At 39.0% G+C, this 17,450-nt stretch overlaps 1 protein-coding gene across 1 annotated transcript in view; it reads right to left on the bottom strand.

Moving 5' to 3' along the window:
* The window catches only part of RAPGEF6 (Rap guanine nucleotide exchange factor 6), a 41,422-nt gene extending 24,525 nt beyond the window's left edge, over nt 1-16,897 (bottom strand). The window contains exons 1-14 of the mRNA XM_026858319.1: nt 16,718-16,897; nt 15,756-15,892; nt 14,638-14,796; nt 13,960-14,112; nt 13,256-13,420; nt 11,792-11,899; nt 11,235-11,438; nt 10,435-10,543; nt 8,181-8,424; nt 7,692-7,849; nt 6,590-6,604; nt 4,471-4,711; nt 2,959-3,342; nt 695-906 (exon numbers count right to left, since the gene is read on the bottom strand). Of these exons, the coding sequence (XP_026714120.1) occupies nt 695-906; nt 2,959-3,342; nt 4,471-4,711; nt 6,590-6,604; nt 7,692-7,849; nt 8,181-8,424; nt 10,435-10,543; nt 11,235-11,438; nt 11,792-11,899; nt 13,256-13,420; nt 13,960-14,112; nt 14,638-14,796; nt 15,756-15,892; nt 16,718-16,886 (2,458 nt within the window). The 5' untranslated portion in view covers nt 16,887-16,897. The remainder of the gene's footprint in view (nt 1-694; nt 907-2,958; nt 3,343-4,470; nt 4,712-6,589; nt 6,605-7,691; nt 7,850-8,180; nt 8,425-10,434; nt 10,544-11,234; nt 11,439-11,791; nt 11,900-13,255; nt 13,421-13,959; nt 14,113-14,637; nt 14,797-15,755; nt 15,893-16,717) is intronic.
* Between the last annotated feature and the right edge of the window lie 553 nt (nt 16,898-17,450).

The following is a 17,450-nucleotide window of genomic DNA, read 5'->3' as shown; positions in this document are numbered from 1 at the left end:
AGGAAACTCTGGCAAAACACAAATGACAATCAGGCCCACTTACTCTTTGTAATCTATTTCTAAAGTAACAAGTACTAGTAGGAGGGAAAAGGAATGAAATATGCCCAAACTCACTGACATAGATGTTAAAATCATATAAATATAGAACTGACTTCAACAGCATTCACATTCTGAAATTAGTTCAAATTGTTCTGAAACATCACAAGCAAGAAGTGGGCATATTTGGAAATGCTTAACCTTAACCGATTGTGAACAGAACTTTGTGTATAAGGAATAAAAAAAGGGAAATGTTTAAACAAAAACCCTTGAAAAATGCTGAAAGCAGGAGTAGGAGGTGTTATATCATCGTAGCTGTTTGAAAGCCACAACACGGAACAAAAACCTAGAAACATCGCAGCAACAAGTTTCTGTAAGAGAAGTATATTTGAAGTAGTTACCAGTAGTAACTGTGACCACACTCACCTACTCTTCCACCCTAAACCTTAGGACAGATTAAGCAGTGGTTTTAAAAGACTAAAACACGCATTTATTTTTTGTCTAGGGTTCTATTTTATTTTACTCCGACAAAGGACGCATCAAAAGCATCCCACTGGTGGCAGCTTCTTTGAAACATCTGTTGAATCCCAGACCACTGAAGAAAGGCCTGAAGCATATTCCATGTTTTAGTTTATTATTTCTCTCTGTTTGACTTTACCTTCATGCAGAAACGTGATATCCTTCTTGACAACAGGAAAAAGCGGAATAATTGGAGGCTGCATGCTCTGGCTGCTGAGGATGTTGCGGTATTTTGCCATGTTCCGAGACGGATCGAAAAGATCTTGAAGGTCTCTGAGGTGCTTTTCATACTTGCTCGGTAACTTTTCCCAAGTGCCTCTGAGACGTGCCACCGGTGCTAGATTTAACCCGCTGCAAGGCAGATACACTCCATTATTAGCTGTCAGCAGAATCATTTACCTTTCATAAGGAAGTAAAGGGTTGGGGTTTTTGTTTTAAGGATGGAAAATAGCTTTCACAAGGTTAACTGTAAAGCTGGCTGAAGGCCAGGCTGCAAGTTCCATCACAATAAACCTCTGCTGCTCGCTCAGAGAACTGTAAAAAGTGCGACTGCTTCCTACTCACAGGGCACAAATTTCACGTTGCCCTGCCCAAACCATCCTGCCGCAACACAGGACTGATGCACATTTAATTTAAGAACCACAATAAGGATAAAAAGGCTGAAAAATTAGTGAGGTGAATACATGGCTAGGGTAGCAAGCGAGAACAGCGCCCAGCTTATCCCAAGCAAAGAGTGGCAAGACTTGTGTATGGAGAGTTTGTAAACAAGCACCAACAGACTGAGAATTAGAAGCAGCAGATATGCTAAAACTTGTTATTGTGCCCTCATTCTCACTGAGTAAAAATATATCCAGAATTATCTGGATGAAATTAAAAAATATATATATATATATAAATTTAAATACATCCTTCCTCCTTATCATCATCTGTCACCAACCTTGCTCAAAAAATTTTGCAATGGCTGCAGAGTCCTTGTAGCTGCAGACCTGGAAAGTGATATTCTCCAGCACTCATTAATCAATCCAGAATCATACAATTACTGAATTCGCTATTCTAAAAAGATTTTTTTCCTCGTTCTGAAAGCTTAAAAAAACCCCTTATTTTGGTAGTGTTTTTTTTTTTTAAAAAAAACCACATTTCTCTTCGTGCTATTGTTAAACCACAAACAAAGCCTTCTCTCATGTGAAAAATCAAACATATGCCACCACACAGCTCCCCTTTTACATGCCACATTAGGATGGTTATCCTCCTGTTTCATGACACATATGGCATCGTATTGATATGCAATGCAAGGCAGAGCAAGAAAGAGAACCCCTGTGGCACATGCTAACAAAAACATATTCCTCTGGAAATAAGGGTGAAACAAAAGCTAATTTATTTGCCTCCTTTTTTTTTTTCTCTTCACCAAAGATCACTTCAGCCATGGCCTGATTAGACTTAACTGAGAAGCAGGAAGGGAGAGTCATTTCTCCACCTACAATAAACCATGAGAAATTAGGGAGCAGAATATAAAAATTAGATTCGGTATCCACATGTGTATTCACCATGTAATGAGTAGCCACAGCTCCAATGGTTTCCCGGTACCCTTTAAGGAAATTCATTAATTCTTTAATGTATGACTAAACAGAAGCCATTTGATAACCTGGCTAGGCATGGAAGAAAATATTTTAAAATGTTATTTTCAAAGATAGTGCTGGGATACAGCATGAATCCAGATCGTTGTCTGATGAATCACAGCGCCTTTTTTTTTTTTTTTTTCCCCCTTAAACTGGGTGTGAGATAAATGCAAGTAAAGGAAACGCTGAACTCACACTGTTAAAGTAGCAGCATCTAGTATAAATCAGAAGAGAAAGTCTAAATGTGCAAATGAAGAGAAAAAAAAAAGAGAAGCAAGCAGATGACAGGAAAGAATGAAGAGGAAAATTTAACTAAAACAAGAATGATTTGAGGAAGTTCTTACAATGAAAGGAAGAAATAAAGTAATCTCATCACAGATATGACTCAGTGCACACTGAAAAAGTAACAATGACTGAAAAAAAAAAAAAGGGAAATTGGGTGCCAGATTCACAGAAAATGACAGAAATGCTCAGGCAGGCTCTGAAATTCATCAATCAAACAAAGCTTTTGTGGAAATCTTCCTCTCCCTGCTAGGTAACAGTTAAGAGACAGTCACATCAACCACCGCAGCGAGACTGAACTTCTGAGGCTGACGAAGGAGAAGACGGCAGTGACAATACGTCAGTTCGTACAGTCTGGCTTTACAAAAGCTTGGTAATTCCCTTAAAACCGCCCGGCACCCCCGGTAATCTGTTCAGGATATACCAATTTCTTCTCTTTCCGTTTAGATTAACGGAATTGCCTTTGACAGCACAAATCAGGTCTGACAAACAGGAAGCACTTTACCTTATAACGGCGAACATGGAGTTGAAGTTCTTGCATTCTCGACAGTGGAGGGCAATTTTAATGAAATGCTTAATAATCTTCATTCTTTTGAGCTGGTTGACCTCTGCTAAAATTTCCATGGCAACCCAGAACGTCTCTTGATTTATGACGTCCTCAAACTGTTTCAGGTGAGCATTTCCCGTTTTGGAGTCCAGCTTGTAAAGGTCATCGATGTATTCCGTCGGCTCAATATTGCGGAACAACTCAAAGTCTCTCATGGAAAGTTGAGTGGCGACCTCGATGGTGCTCAGCTGTAGGAGGGAAATCTGGCTTTCTCTCAGTAGCTCTTGAGCATCCTCATCGGAGCATAAGGTCTCTGTCTCCATATTGTTTTTTAGGTAATACCTAAAGAATAAATGGAGTCACAATAAAACATGAGAGATGCTCTTCAGAGAGTTTGTGAACACAAGGACATTGAACTACACCAATCAATGGGGACATTACCGACACCACAGGGGTGCTTACGGGAGAGTATTTCCATGCTGCTCTTGACAACCCAGAGTAAGAGGCAAAGACAGAGGCAATAAGGGACAGCATAACCTTGTACTTTAACTAGTACAAAATACCACCGCTACTGGAGAAAAAAAACAAACATTTCAAAAGCTGTTTTAATCTACCTCTTTGCCAACATTTTCTGTACTCTAGTCCATAACAGGCTGCAGCTTTCACCTTCAGAAAAAGGTCGGTTACTTTTCCATTTGTAAATTCAGCAATGAAATAACATTTTAAATGGGCATTAGTCTTCAGAAATCTATTGCTAATGTATTTCTCCATTTCTTACGCCAATTTAGTGTGCTTTCTGACATAAATTTAGCGGCATATCAATATTTACATAAAACACACAGCATTCAGCAAATGAAAGTGTATCTGGGAAATTGATTTCCACGGTCCCAAGCAGATCACTTTCAGATATACAGAAGTTTATTCCTCATAAATTCCCTCTGTTGCCTAGCAAAGACAACTAAAGAATTCTTTACTTAATAAACTTTCTTCTGGTATGGATCAGGTCATCAGATAAAACTGAAGCACTTAACGTTTCAGAAACATTCATAACAGTTTACATAAAAATGGATGTTTAATATTAGTTCATTGCGACATGACATCATCGAGAGAGAAATTAATTGTGTGCTTTAATCCTGAAGTACATGTGGAAAGTGTCAGAATAAATAGATTTTTTTTTTTTTCTTTTTAAGCCGCTCTGTAAATTATCGTGATCTGTTAAATTTAGCTGTCATCAAGCAAGCTGGCTGCAGTTTTGGGGAGGGGAGTTTTGGGTGCAGAAGAGGAAGGTGAAACAAGGAAGAAAAGAGGAGAGGGAAGTGTAAGCTACCGACATTTACTTGCTTGTTCTTCTAAAAGACACCCATCTATTTTAATTAAAACACCACTCCCCAATGGTTCTGTCAAACATTTCAATCCTAAAAGGCAAAGGCAAAGAAATCCAAACCAAAATCAAAACGAGGGCACATTTACCGTCCGTTGAGCTGAATCCTGTCGGCCAATTTGGAGAACTGATCTGGGAGCCTCCGCTGCTTGATGACTCCCTCGGGGCTGACAGACACTTCACAGAGGGAGTACGTCTCCGGGGCTCCCGTCAAGTTGAATTCGTGGACGGCGTGACTCACAACCTCTTTTGCTGTAGTGTCTTTGCTGATGATAATGTAACAACTCTGCTGATCTGCTTTGAAAACTCTTATTACTTGATCCGGAATATCTAAAATAACAGAGCAACACCTTAAATGAGCGAAGTTACTTTGCCACTGAAATGCCATGAGGTCATTTACTGTCTCAATTGATAGCCAGAAAACAAACAAACAAAAAAAAAACAGCTAGCAAGAAAAAAAAAAAAAAAAAGCCATGCTGGCCTTGATAAATATTCCTTAAACCATTCAGTCTTTTCCTTCAACTTCAAAAGGAAAAAAAGAGGACTCCTCTCTGCATTTCCACAACTCAATTATTTCATCATCCCATGTCCACAGCCAAATACAAGACATCTAGATCTATTACTAAGCTGCACGCTGTCCTTCCCAGCACGTCTCAAAATTTTTTGGCAGCATCGTTTCTCCTTTGGCTCTTTTGTCTTTGTGAGACCCAGAATCAAGCCGTGTGCCAGGGCTCTCCTCCCGGGGATGGGAACCCATCGAGGGCGTGGGGACGGGAGGAGGAAAGGAGATTTGGTTGCTCCCATAACTAGCTGCACACTTTTACACTCCTTCTCTCACCCTGAAGCAAACTAAGCTGCTGCCAGCAGTTAATTCTTTGGCTAGCGTACTTATTTATAGCACATTTTATGTATTATAAATGCATTAGAGAACAGCTTTATCTGAAGCAGCCTACAGCAGGAAATAAATTTCTAAAGAAATACATTTAATCTACAGCTTGATGATTGGAAATAATTCGCACCATTAATTATTACAGAAGGCTTGATTTTCAAAATAAAACTGATTGCAAAAAAATGTCAAGAGTCAGAGTGCACACTAATTTAAAACTCAGGGAAGCCCAGGTTTTCCCCTCCCTAAACTCTGAAGACTAAAACCTCGCTGAGCCCTCAGCCACCTCCTCGGAGCCTGCAGCATTTCACAGCCCCACGGGGCAGATGTACCACTAACTCCTGCATCAGAGATTCCCAGGCAGGGAAGCGAAGGGCTGCTGGTACAGCAACAGCCTCCGACCCAGCCCTTCACTTCTCTCGCTGCTCTCTGACTAATTCTACTAACAGCTCCGTGATGATGACTACCACATTAGCAGAATAGTCTCATTAAGGGTAGGGGACTAGTTGAATTTGAAAAGCTTCATGCATACGTGAATGGGAGCCATAAAATAAATTAATATTACATGCTTATTTCAGAGTGAGAGTGGTGAAAATGACACGTTGAACAGTTTGGGAAATGCCTGCACTCATAAAAATCAATAGAAATCAATAGAAGAGGCAAACATCTCGACCTTGTTATCAACACACCTATGAAACAGAACATACTCATGGTTTAAAACCAAAAACTGAAATGTAATTTTTGGGGAAAAAATAAAAAACAAAAATCACCATGCAACCAAAATTTAGCGTAACCTGTGACAGGTGAGGGAAACTTATATTACAAGCACATGTCTGTCTGCATGGTCTTTGCTTTTAAGCAAATAAATATTAGTAACAATTATTTTCTTATGCATTATTCAGCAGGTGTTGATAACACAAAACACATTTCAAGCTTGCATGCACATAAGTTTAGTCATACAGAGTCCAACAGAAGAACAAACTAAATCTCAAGCTACTTTATCATCTAAAAGTTTCTATCAAAGAGATCTGAGCAACTTCAATCCTTCAAAGGAAGGTCACAAAGAAGCAAAGTGACCTGCCAAAGGTCATCCAGTGTGTCGGTGGCAGAAAGGGGAATAAAATTTATCAGCCTCAGTACAGCTCCGTGCCCATAAAGAGAACCTATGGATTTGTTTTATTTAAGGGAATATTGCAGGGCACAGGACTACCTAATGCCCTAAGAGTAATAACTATGTCAATGCAACGTACGAAAGTGTTAAGTTTAACAGGCAAGCCATGCAGTATTAAGGTCTACAGGATGCTAGACATCGGGATACTTACAGTAAAACCCAACAGCTGCGGGCAGCAAAAAAAAAAAAAAAGAAAAGAACTGTGTCAACACCAAAATCAAGATTTAGATGTTTACAAAACTTATCAAGTGTATGTAGTACACGGTCAGAAATATTTTGGTTTTCTCTGCCATTCAAAAAAGTACATTTATTATAGTAAACTTTAAGTAAAGGTAAGAAGGACTAGTTATCCACATTTCGTATTATGCAGTAACTTGTATAACATTAAAGAAAAATTCTGAGGGAATGTGTGTAGCTCTCATGCAGACAGCACGAACCTGGATTTGCAGCAAAAAGGGAACTTTTTTGCTATGGATAGGATAGATCTGTGTACATCCCTTTTAAAGGGGAAATCTGCAAGTTTACATAAACATAAGTCATAGCCAGAAGGCACTTTACAGAATATATAATTATGCACAGAACTTACACTTTAAATAGGGAAACATAATTCTGATTTGACATGTTTACAGGCAGCTGCATATAACAACAAATGCCTCCTGCAGCCACCCCATAAACTGTATTCCTGCAGTAACAGCAATGAAAGCTCAGACTACGCATCTTAAAGCGCTTTTCGGTTATTGAGACATACAGTTAAATACACATAACGCTTGTAAAACATTAAACATTAATAGCACTGTGTTGGTACCGTGGCAGTCCTATTCTATCCACAATACTGCTTGGAATATATATTCAAAGATGGTTGGTGGAGAAGTCAAATCACCAGGAGTACTGGGAGGAGATGACCGAAGAGAAAGGTACAGGCAAGGACAACGTGCTTCCACCAGAGCTCTGGTCAACTCCAGTAAATCAAAGACTCTCAGAGGTGGCAAAACACATTTCTATGCAAAACTAAGTGTCACACTAAGTGTTTTGCATTTCTATGCAAAAACAATCAAAGTGTCACAATCTAAGTATAAAAAAAACAGGCAAGAGAGGTTCAGGCAGTTTGGATTTTCTGGAAATCTCCAGTTTGGACCTGTGAGGGCCACAGGATAAGCAGGTAATGGCACGTGGCATGTCTGATGCTGATAAAAGATGTCATCTTCCCCCTGGAACCAGGTGCCTGCACAGGAAATCAATGCTGCTGGGTTTACCTGAAGGATTAGAGAAATCCAGGATGCTAGTGGTAGGTTGCAACAGGTCCGGGCTACTGGAGGAGAGCGTTCCTGGAATAGGCATGATGGCCAGGCTGTGCCTGCACTGCCGAGTCCCAACGATGCTGTCGTCCTGCGACTGGCTCACGCTGCCGTCACTGCAAAACAACCCTGGGTCAGTCGTGGGCACTAAGCTCCTTATATTTACACCTTGGGATGAATGAAACTAAGAAAAATAACGGCACTCGGATGTTTTCATTACATGCTGTAGACAGGCTTTCAAAACAAGGACAGAGGAAAAGCCTATTGGAAAGCGTTCACTGGGGGAGGAGAGATATTTTGGTCTTGTTCTGCGTTCACAGGTCAGGTTTGCTGCGTTTTTTAAAAAAGCATAAGCAACATGGACATAATGACTGCAAATACTGAGCAGTTAAAATATCACAACTTAAAAAGAAACAACTAATTTTTGACCAGAAGAGTGTGACAAACCTGAACAGTTTTGGAGGCAAGATGCTGAAGCGGGTCTTGTCTAAAATTTTCCTGATTCTGTTTCTCCCACCAGATACAGTGTTTGCTTTCAGTTTCTTGTTTCCTTTTTCACGGGGAAACATCTGTTCCATATCTCCGGGCATATCTGGGATGGAATAACGGTTGTTTTTCTTTTCTGCAATTTTTGGAATATGTGGAATTCCATTCTTCTCTTGTCCTATCCTGCAGAGCAGCTCCTTAAACACTGTAAGAGAAGACACAATCACTGTGATTTACCTTTGCAAGCTCAAAACTTGACAGTAAATTCTTATTTCCCCTCAAACCTTTTGCTTCCCATAGCCCTGCAGAAAAAGCGAACCAAAGAGTTACAAACCAGGCGGTATACTGCATTTTAATTTTGATTCTAAGGGTGTGGATCTTTTCCCACTTAAGTTTTGCTTTTGATTACCTTGGCAGGGAGAGTAATTCCTCAGTGTTCAATGAAAATGATTAAAGATTCCACATCACAGAGTTCTCCTACCTACTTTTGAAATTAGCACATATCACAGCAAATTTAACAGACCTAGTCTACCATTACCAGATAGAAAATAAGGAAACCCTGCCTTCACAGCAATCAGCTCGATGTATTTAATGACTTCTTTTGTCTGCATCTTTTAGGTAATGGAGTGCAGATGCTTCCTCAAGAATAACTGCAAGACAGGCTGATATTTTCCAAAACTGCCTTTATTTGCTTTTAGTAATACTACTAGAACAGGAGCTGCATCAAGTTTCCTATTGCAGTTATCAAACTAAGCCAGTCTGCCACCAACACTGCCATTCCCAAAGACATAATTCCATGGAAAAGATAGTGTTTATGTTCCTTGGGTTCCTTCCCACATTAAAAAAAAAAAAAAAGGGGGGGAAAAAAATATGTGGGAATTGTTTTATCAATACAAACTGGTTTTTAAAGATCTTTTAGAAATACTTCCAAATCTTTTTCCATCACTCAAGTCAGAAATTCAGTATTTTCTATTAAAAAAACAGCGATACTGGGAGAAGGCAGAACACTACAGAGCAAATTACTCCAATTGTCCCTATGAGCAAGGCAACCAGGACTTTTTCTGCGTAGAAAGTCCTGGTCAAATTGCACATTTCTGTAACGTAAAAAATTTAAGGCTACAAGCCTTCTCAGTATAGATTCAAATATAAGAACGGGAACAGCTCATTGTTCAGCATCACTTAGCACTCAATTAAAAAGACAGGATAATAAGTATCACCATTGAAAAAAAGCTTCAAGACATGAATTCATTAAAATTCATTAGAGAAATCACCTTGAAATTATATCAGCGAGCACGAAGAGATTAGAATCCACTCATAGATGTATGTTGCTTACATTTATAATACAAATGAACAATCTATCACTGTCTCAGTTACAGTTACACTTTATTTTATGTCATTTCACAGGACCACCAGTTACTGTGGTTGCTTTATGATTTTTTTTTTTTGGAATTATGCTAATAAGCAACTGCTAGGATTTTGAAACTTTTTACCTGCACAGTGATAAACAGAAAATAATAATCGAAAAGAAAATCAGTAGTGAACAAGGGCAGGTAACTGGAGGAAGAAAATAAGAAGAGGAAACCATCAGAATGTCTCAGATACAACTACAGAGGAAGGAGCTGTCTTGTGCACAGTCTCGTTCTTTCTGTAGCTATGGTTATTCCGAACAGGATTATGGAAAAAGAACAGATGGTTTGACTGAGATTTTAAAGAGGTATTTATGTGTTTATATTCACATTGACAATTAAAAGCCAACATTTATATGTCATACTGCTTTTTATATCCCCTTTTCAATTTTAGATATAAAGGCAATTTATCCTATCGTTCTTACAGCCATTATAAAAAGTTTTACGAAAGCGCAGTTTCACATTTTTGCTGTTTCTTGGCAAAAACATTTTGGCCCAGATCCCTTGGCTCTCTTTCAGCCGTATCACATGAAGGGACACTAAAGCCGCTTAAGCAGTCACTTGAGGATTTCTCAGGGAGTAAAGAGCTGGCTGTGCTGGCTTTGTGCCGCTCAACGTGCAGCCCCTGGCACCCAAGAACTCATCCGAGCAAATGGAGGCGCAACGAGGAGACTTCTGCACAACTTTTCGCTCCTAGAGCACGTTGGAAAATAAAAAAAAAGGTGGAATCTGATTGCACTTCTGACGCCAGAAAGACTGCAGCTTTTCTTCTCATACACAAGAATACATCACATATAAAGGCTACTCACCAAAAATGTTCGTTTTTACAGTAATGGAGAGATGAGTGTTGTTCCTTAAGATCTCCAGAGCTTTTACAAAGGTAATGTTCTCAAAATTCTGTCCATTTACTTCCATTATCTTTAAGAAGAAATGAAAATTGGATTATTTGTAGAACAACTGTTTGACAGACTTACAAAGGTGATAATACAAGTCACAGTAAGAACTTTCCAGGAGTCTTTACAGCAGCTGTAGAATGAAAACATTCCCCGTAAAATAACCATTTTCATCATGTCAGTTAAATTCTATCATGTAAACAAGCCAGGATCTCCATGTCTACCTGATAAATGCTTTAAACAAATTAAGCATCTGTGACGACATGACACTGTTGCAATTAGGAACTGCCCCCAAATCAGAAATGGTGACGCATGAACTGCAGAGCTGGTGTTCCATCAAATATCCCATCTTCACCCGGTGTGAGCTGTCACCATTCCACCAGCCTCAGTGAACCAAGGTCACTCACACAGGTGGGAATCAACCCAACAAAACAACCTGATGGCCTCAACCTCACCGTATCTCCGAGCAGAAAGTTTCCTAAAGTAACCACAACTTGGTTTCTTTTACCATTACGTTTTTGAAACATTTAAATGTTAAATATTTTGAAAACTACTTAATAGAAACCCATTTAACACCTGCAAACTGAAGCTGAACTGTGGCATTCACAAGGGAATACTGGCCAGTCGTTTGCTTTCATTAAAGAGCGTTGTCTTTTTGTTGAGAACACCACAGTCGGTTGAACCAGAATATTATAAGTGAACTTTATTCTTTTTACCTGATCACCACGCTTAAGTCCAGCTTCTGCTGCTTTACTGCCCATTTCCACAGTCTCTACAAAAATACCAAAACCCTTGTCGCTTCCTCCAAGGAGGCTGAAAAATAGTGGTGAATCTCTCGAAGGTTTTTGCAGGGTAATTTGTCTCCATTTTGCTTTGGCAGCGCAGGCAATATTCAGCAATCTGAGATGTCCTTTCATTTTCTGTAACACAGAAGAGACAAAATGGAACACAATCTTTCTTTTACCAGAAATGGAAAAACAGTTGTGAAAAACACCCCAAATGCCAGAAAAGGGACTTTTGATGCCATGTAGCCACGATCTTGCCAAATAAACCTCGTCCTCTTCTGCAGTAATGCAAAAACACACAAATGAGTGCGATGAGTACTATTTTATAAGGCCTTTATATGTAAATATGTATTTAAGAACAAACATGACCATGTCAAAAGCCATTTATTAACTGCTAGACTTGCAGTCTACAATGTGTTAGTCACTGGTAACACGCTGGAAAATGTGTAATATTAGAAAGTATGACAGTCATTCTTTTTTGCTCCTACCGTATCTTCCAAGTTCTTTTCAAATTCTTCCAGAAATCGAGTCATAGCAGGATCTCCTTCAAAGTCATTAAAATGATTGTTCACCCACAGTAAGACCACTCTGGTAACCTGTGGAGGGGAAAAAAAAAAAATATATATATATATAAAGGTACCTATGATTCTTCTCCTATAAGCTTTAATCTATAAGCAAAGAATACAAGGACAAGGCAGAATAGCATATTACTGCATCTGCTAACAAACAGAAGACGACGACATTTACACTTGAAATCATCTTCTCTCTTTTCCTCTATTTGTGGAAATAAATGAAAAATTAAAAAATCAAACATTTTAATACATAATTGGTTACATCACCCAGCAGCTACTGATGCACAAATCCATCTTCAGTTACTCTCCCTTACGCCTTTTATAAAACTTAGCTTTCTGATGCATCCTAATTATCTCCTTAAAGGTCTAGGAAGTACACTGTGATAACAAAAAACTTTATTTTCAGAACTTTTAGTTAAATCTTCAGTTTGCTTTTGTACGTGCTACAGAGTTAACTACCATTCATGACAAAGTCAGCCTGACAACTATTTTATCCATCCATGTTATAAAAAGAGGTTAGTCTATAGCAGTTTCTCTTCTAAAAATAAACAATTCTCTTTTTTCTTTGCTGAGACAGTTCTGTTTTACTTTCCTTTTCTTAAAAAAAAAAAAAAAAAGAGTAGTTGCCAAAATGAACAGCATGGAAAAAGGTAAGAGAAGTTGTAACCACAGCAAAAGACCCCAGACAATTTCCTATGCAAAAAAAAAAAAAAAATACAAGGTTTTGATAGTCTGTCGGGTTTCCTTCAGCTCAAAGCTAGAACGCATAAAACTGCTGGCTAAGAATTTTACTGCCGTAATTTTCAACAAATGGGACAGGGATACAAGTTCCAGACTATGAACATTTTTCATGTGTATGTGCACAGAGTTACACAGAGTTGAACCTGGTTCGATTTATGGAAGCATTTTTATCAGCTGCACCTGTCTCGAGCAGTTAATTTTAAGTACAAATTTCGTAATAAGCAGCTCAAACAAGATGTGCTCCAAACCCCAAAAGCTCTACAGTAGAAAATTATGGGCGCCAAGCACAATCCTGTTGTGAAAAGAAAGACGGTATGTTCAAGAAATCACAAATACCGTTTCTCTGAATTTCTGGTGAAAAAGGATTTCAGAGGCTGGAATTCGCATCTTTAAATTAAATAGAAAACAGTATTTCTCATTCTGTGGAAGAGAAGCTGTATCACACCTAACTTAGGATAGTATGCTATATGCATACAACACGCTGGAGAATCCCTTTCTTCATCCTAGGGGAGAATGCTCTGCTTTAAAATTGTTCATACAGCATAGCTGGAGCATAATCCTAGTTTATCAGTAATACAAAAAAGAATCAATTTGGAGACATTTTCACCAGAAATACTAATCTCTCAGACGCAAACCAACCTTATCCCTGAGGCTGTCCACTGTGAACCATTCCAAGAGTTTATTTCCAACTTCCAGAGGGCTTGTTAGAAACGTTCTGTACGTTAAAAGGAAATCTTCAATGTAGGTTGGATCCACAATAGAATGTTCTTCTATTAAGTGCATGATGAGTCGCTCGGGTGTTGCCTTAAAAATTAAATTCGAAAAATAACTGTTATCTCTCAGCACTACCTCTGTCTAGAGAGCATCTTAACATAAAACCCTGTGAACAGCATCATTCCTTTTCGGGTTTCAGTTACGGCAAACTCAAGAGAAAACACACTAACGTGTTGAACTCAAATCTTCACGCACATCTCAGCCCAAACATTTTTGCATAGGTAATAGCTGGCTAAAACAAATAGCAACTTCCCTTGATTTTCTTTTTAATAAAACAGTTTAAGTTCTTCTTCCAGATTACAAAAAGCAGGTCGATACATAAAGATGCATAAAGGGTGCTCCCAATACAAACTCAATAGATGTGCTGAGGAGGGAGATGGAAGTAAATTTGTAAAATAATATAAATGGAAGTAAAAATTTGTAAAATAATATAAATTCCTTCCAATCTACTTTTTTCTGAGCCAGGACAGACAAAATTGAGTATGTGTTCCAGATTCAAACTGAACTTCTATTTATTACTAATAAATAAAGGTTTAATAGACTAATAGAAAGCATAGAAAGAAATTCACCTTGATAACTATGTGTCCTTTTCTGGTTCCACTGCGATCCAGCTCTCTGTGCTCCTTTACCATAACAATTTCTCCTTCTTCCTCCACTTTATGAGTGTTTTTTTCCACGTGGTTCAGAATCCTCCAGTAGTCTTGCTGGGCTATACATACAAACTGTCCCCAAACAACACGGGATTGTTAATAAATACCCCAAACATGGAAGTATCCCCATCACTGGGCTGCTTCAACAGTCACAAGAGCACAGTGTTTGATACCAACCCCACTCTGTTCTGTCCAGTTACATGAGAGAACAAGTTAGAAATAGAAGACAAAGAGAACCGGTCACCTTCTCACATTTCCAAAACGTTGTCTGAATGGGCTAAACATATAGAGGACAAAGCCTGTAGGAAGTGGAAGTGGGTACTTTCTATCTCTCTGGGTTTAGTGAATGTCAGTCACATACCCAGCACGACTGGGGGGGACTAAGGTTACATTTCAGCACAAAGCAGAAGTTCCCGTGTGGGAAATAAATCTCAGCTACTACAGCGTGTACAACTAACCCAACATCAGCAGAGCCCCCCCCGGCCCACAAAATACCAACCTCCTGGAACAAAGATCACGCCTTAAGATGAAAGTAGTCTGTTTGCTTTTATTAGATGCTGAAAAATACGAGGTAGTTGTATAGAATTGTAATCTTACCTGACAATCATCTACTTTGGTTCTGACCACTCCGTTCATGTACTGTTTGTCCAGAGAGGGAGTAATCCCAAAACTATTTCCCATACAGAGACTCTCACTCTTCCCATCAGGATAGCTGATTTCCACCGTGCCATTTAAAATAACATACCAAGAATCGAGCTAGAAGAAGTAAAATCAAATTTTAAAAGTGAAGATAATTCAACAACTTTCATAAGCTGTTCCAATGCTCTTATCTCAGAAAGGCTTATTCTTGCAGTCTCCAGTTTGTTGTCACCACGGTTTTGCAACATTTAGTTCACTAAAAATGCGCACTGTAAGGCAAGCAATAAAGATGACTGGAAATAAGAATGCTTTTCAGCATTCTTCATTCATTTCAGAACTAATTCAGTAGGGAGGAATGCTGATGAACAGATTGCTTTTTTAATCAGCGGGCTAATTGCCTCAATGTATTTATACCATGTAGTGAGACTGAACACCCTTCCCCTGGGTACCCATTTGGTCACCACCAGAGTCAAGGGGCTACCTGGTCCTCTTGGAGGGATGACCTGCCACGGCCATTGCAGACATCTCGATCCAAGGACAGACAGATTTCAAGACATCTATTCACAGCACCTATGATGGGAGCCTGCCTCCTGATTAATTTGAACATCTGTCTCCTCCCACTGAATGTTTATGGAAACTGCTCCTAATTTAGACATGTGTAATACCTACGTTGTTGGGCAAGGATACCCCTCTGTGTCAGTCTTTTAAAAAAACTACAGTATAAGAGAGTTTTACCAATGGAAATGATGAATTCTTCTATGTCACAAATAATCTTTGAAATAAACTCCTCGAGACATCAGCACTTACCCGGTAACAACGTACTGAATGCTGGTTTATGTCTCTACTTGGCTAAACTGAAGTCTCAAACAAGGCAGTGATACACAGGCAGAACTCCCAAAGGGATGGGCTAAGGTTTGGGGATTTTGTATATAGGTCACAGCGAGAGAAGAATTCTCTAACTTTCGGGTGTGGAAGAGGTGCAGGGATGGGAAACAGGTTTTCCAGCCCTTCACCCCCAGATGCCCTTGCTAATCCAGCACCTACAGAACCCAATTGTGTTGTAAGCAATAACTTACTTCTTGGCCGTCTTCAAGTATGATGGCTCCTGCTTGCTCTACTACTTCAAAGATCATCACTGAGCAAAGTTCCCTTCTCACAGACATCGTCATGTTTGCAAAGGCAGGGAGCTGATGCATGAATTCCAATAATTGCTCTGTTAGACAAAGGAAACATCGGTATGAAGACTGCAAGGCCCAGGGGTCCCTTAGATACCTTACCTTCCACAGATATATTAAATCTCAGTTAAATTCATGGAAAAATTGCTCAGTGGTGTTACAATCCCCATTAGAGCCTGTGGCTAAACGAGCCCCTTATGCATTTTGTCATCATCAACCCGAGCTCGGCTCTGCAAGCCTGATGGTGCTCTGACCACCTCTCCCAGCAGCAGCCTGGCTAGAGAGTAAAAGCACTTCAGCTTCAAACGTTTAGAAAAATTAAAAATACCCTTACAGTACAGTAATTACAAGATTGATAGGAACATGAAACGATTTTCCAAGTGTTTAGAGAAGTCATCTGAAGTACGGCATAACGCAAATTTTACTATTAAACTAATGCCAATTTCCAGTTAAATATTGCAGTAAATTATTTTCATCTTAAATGTTTTCCGGTTTACAATTCCGTAAACCTACACTGCAGTAATGGCATATTGCCTTTGACATTTAATAACTAATTCAACAGTTTCAGGCAATCAAAATTACCTTGCTACCTATCCCTCCCTCGCAACACATACAATGACTTCAGCATTTAAGACTGGGGTTTTTTAAATACTTACGTTTCTCAGAACAAATACTCTCCCAGATAGGAAGAGAAGAAATCATTCAATTAACAGTATCACTAGAGCAAAGTGATCTCTGGAAGGCATCATTCATAATTATGAGGATATACATTTCATATTAACTTATTAAACAGTTTTCAGATGTGCTTCTCTTATAGATGTAACATAATACAATTTTACATAAAGATTTTTTTTTTTCCTCACCGATATCATCATCAGTTTTATCTGCAGGCTCTTTCTCAAGGCACTCTCGTACAACATCTCGCCCTAGAAGTGGATCTGAAGTTCTGTCAATATCTTCATCCTCCTCCTCTTCTTCATCTTCAGAGTCTACAGGTGCTTCTGGAAGACCCGTTAAATCAACGTCTCCCATCTCACTTTCTGTAGCCTACAAAGAAAACATCCATCAGACAAAGAGTTCGATGTCTTCAGTTTAATGATATATGGCCTTACCTTAGGTAGCTTGTACAACAAAAGAAATTCTGAGACCAACAATTCCAACTAGAAACTGTAATAGCTCTCTTTTTGAGCACTTAAAAAAATATGTTACGCTGAAATCTACAGTTACAGGATGGCACAAATATATACCACTGCCATAAAGCAACACCACTGCTACAGGAATTATGATCACAAGTTCTGGAAATAAAATTTAACATACTGGGAGAGTTGTTCTCTGTCTTTACTCATATCCCTCCCCACCCTCGAACTACAGGCAAGATAAAGCCATCAATATTAACGGTGAGACACAGGAAAAAAACAAATGCAGATTGAGCGGTTAAAATGAAAGAGATTTCATCTCATTTTTAGTTTTGGTGTTTTAACATGGATTTTAATCCTGGCACAGAGCAAGTGTGTCAGCTGGAGTACATAAATTGGGGACGGGGGGAGGTAAGGATGACTATTCTTTCCTCTACTGGCTGGTTCTCATTTTATACCA

This window comes from Athene cunicularia, assembly GCF_003259725.1.
Source record: "Athene cunicularia isolate RWA chromosome 13 unlocalized genomic scaffold, athCun1 chr13_part1, whole genome shotgun sequence".
Taxonomy (NCBI): Eukaryota; Metazoa; Chordata; class Aves; order Strigiformes; family Strigidae; genus Athene; species Athene cunicularia.
This window is presented reverse-complemented; position numbering and strand designations above follow the sequence as displayed.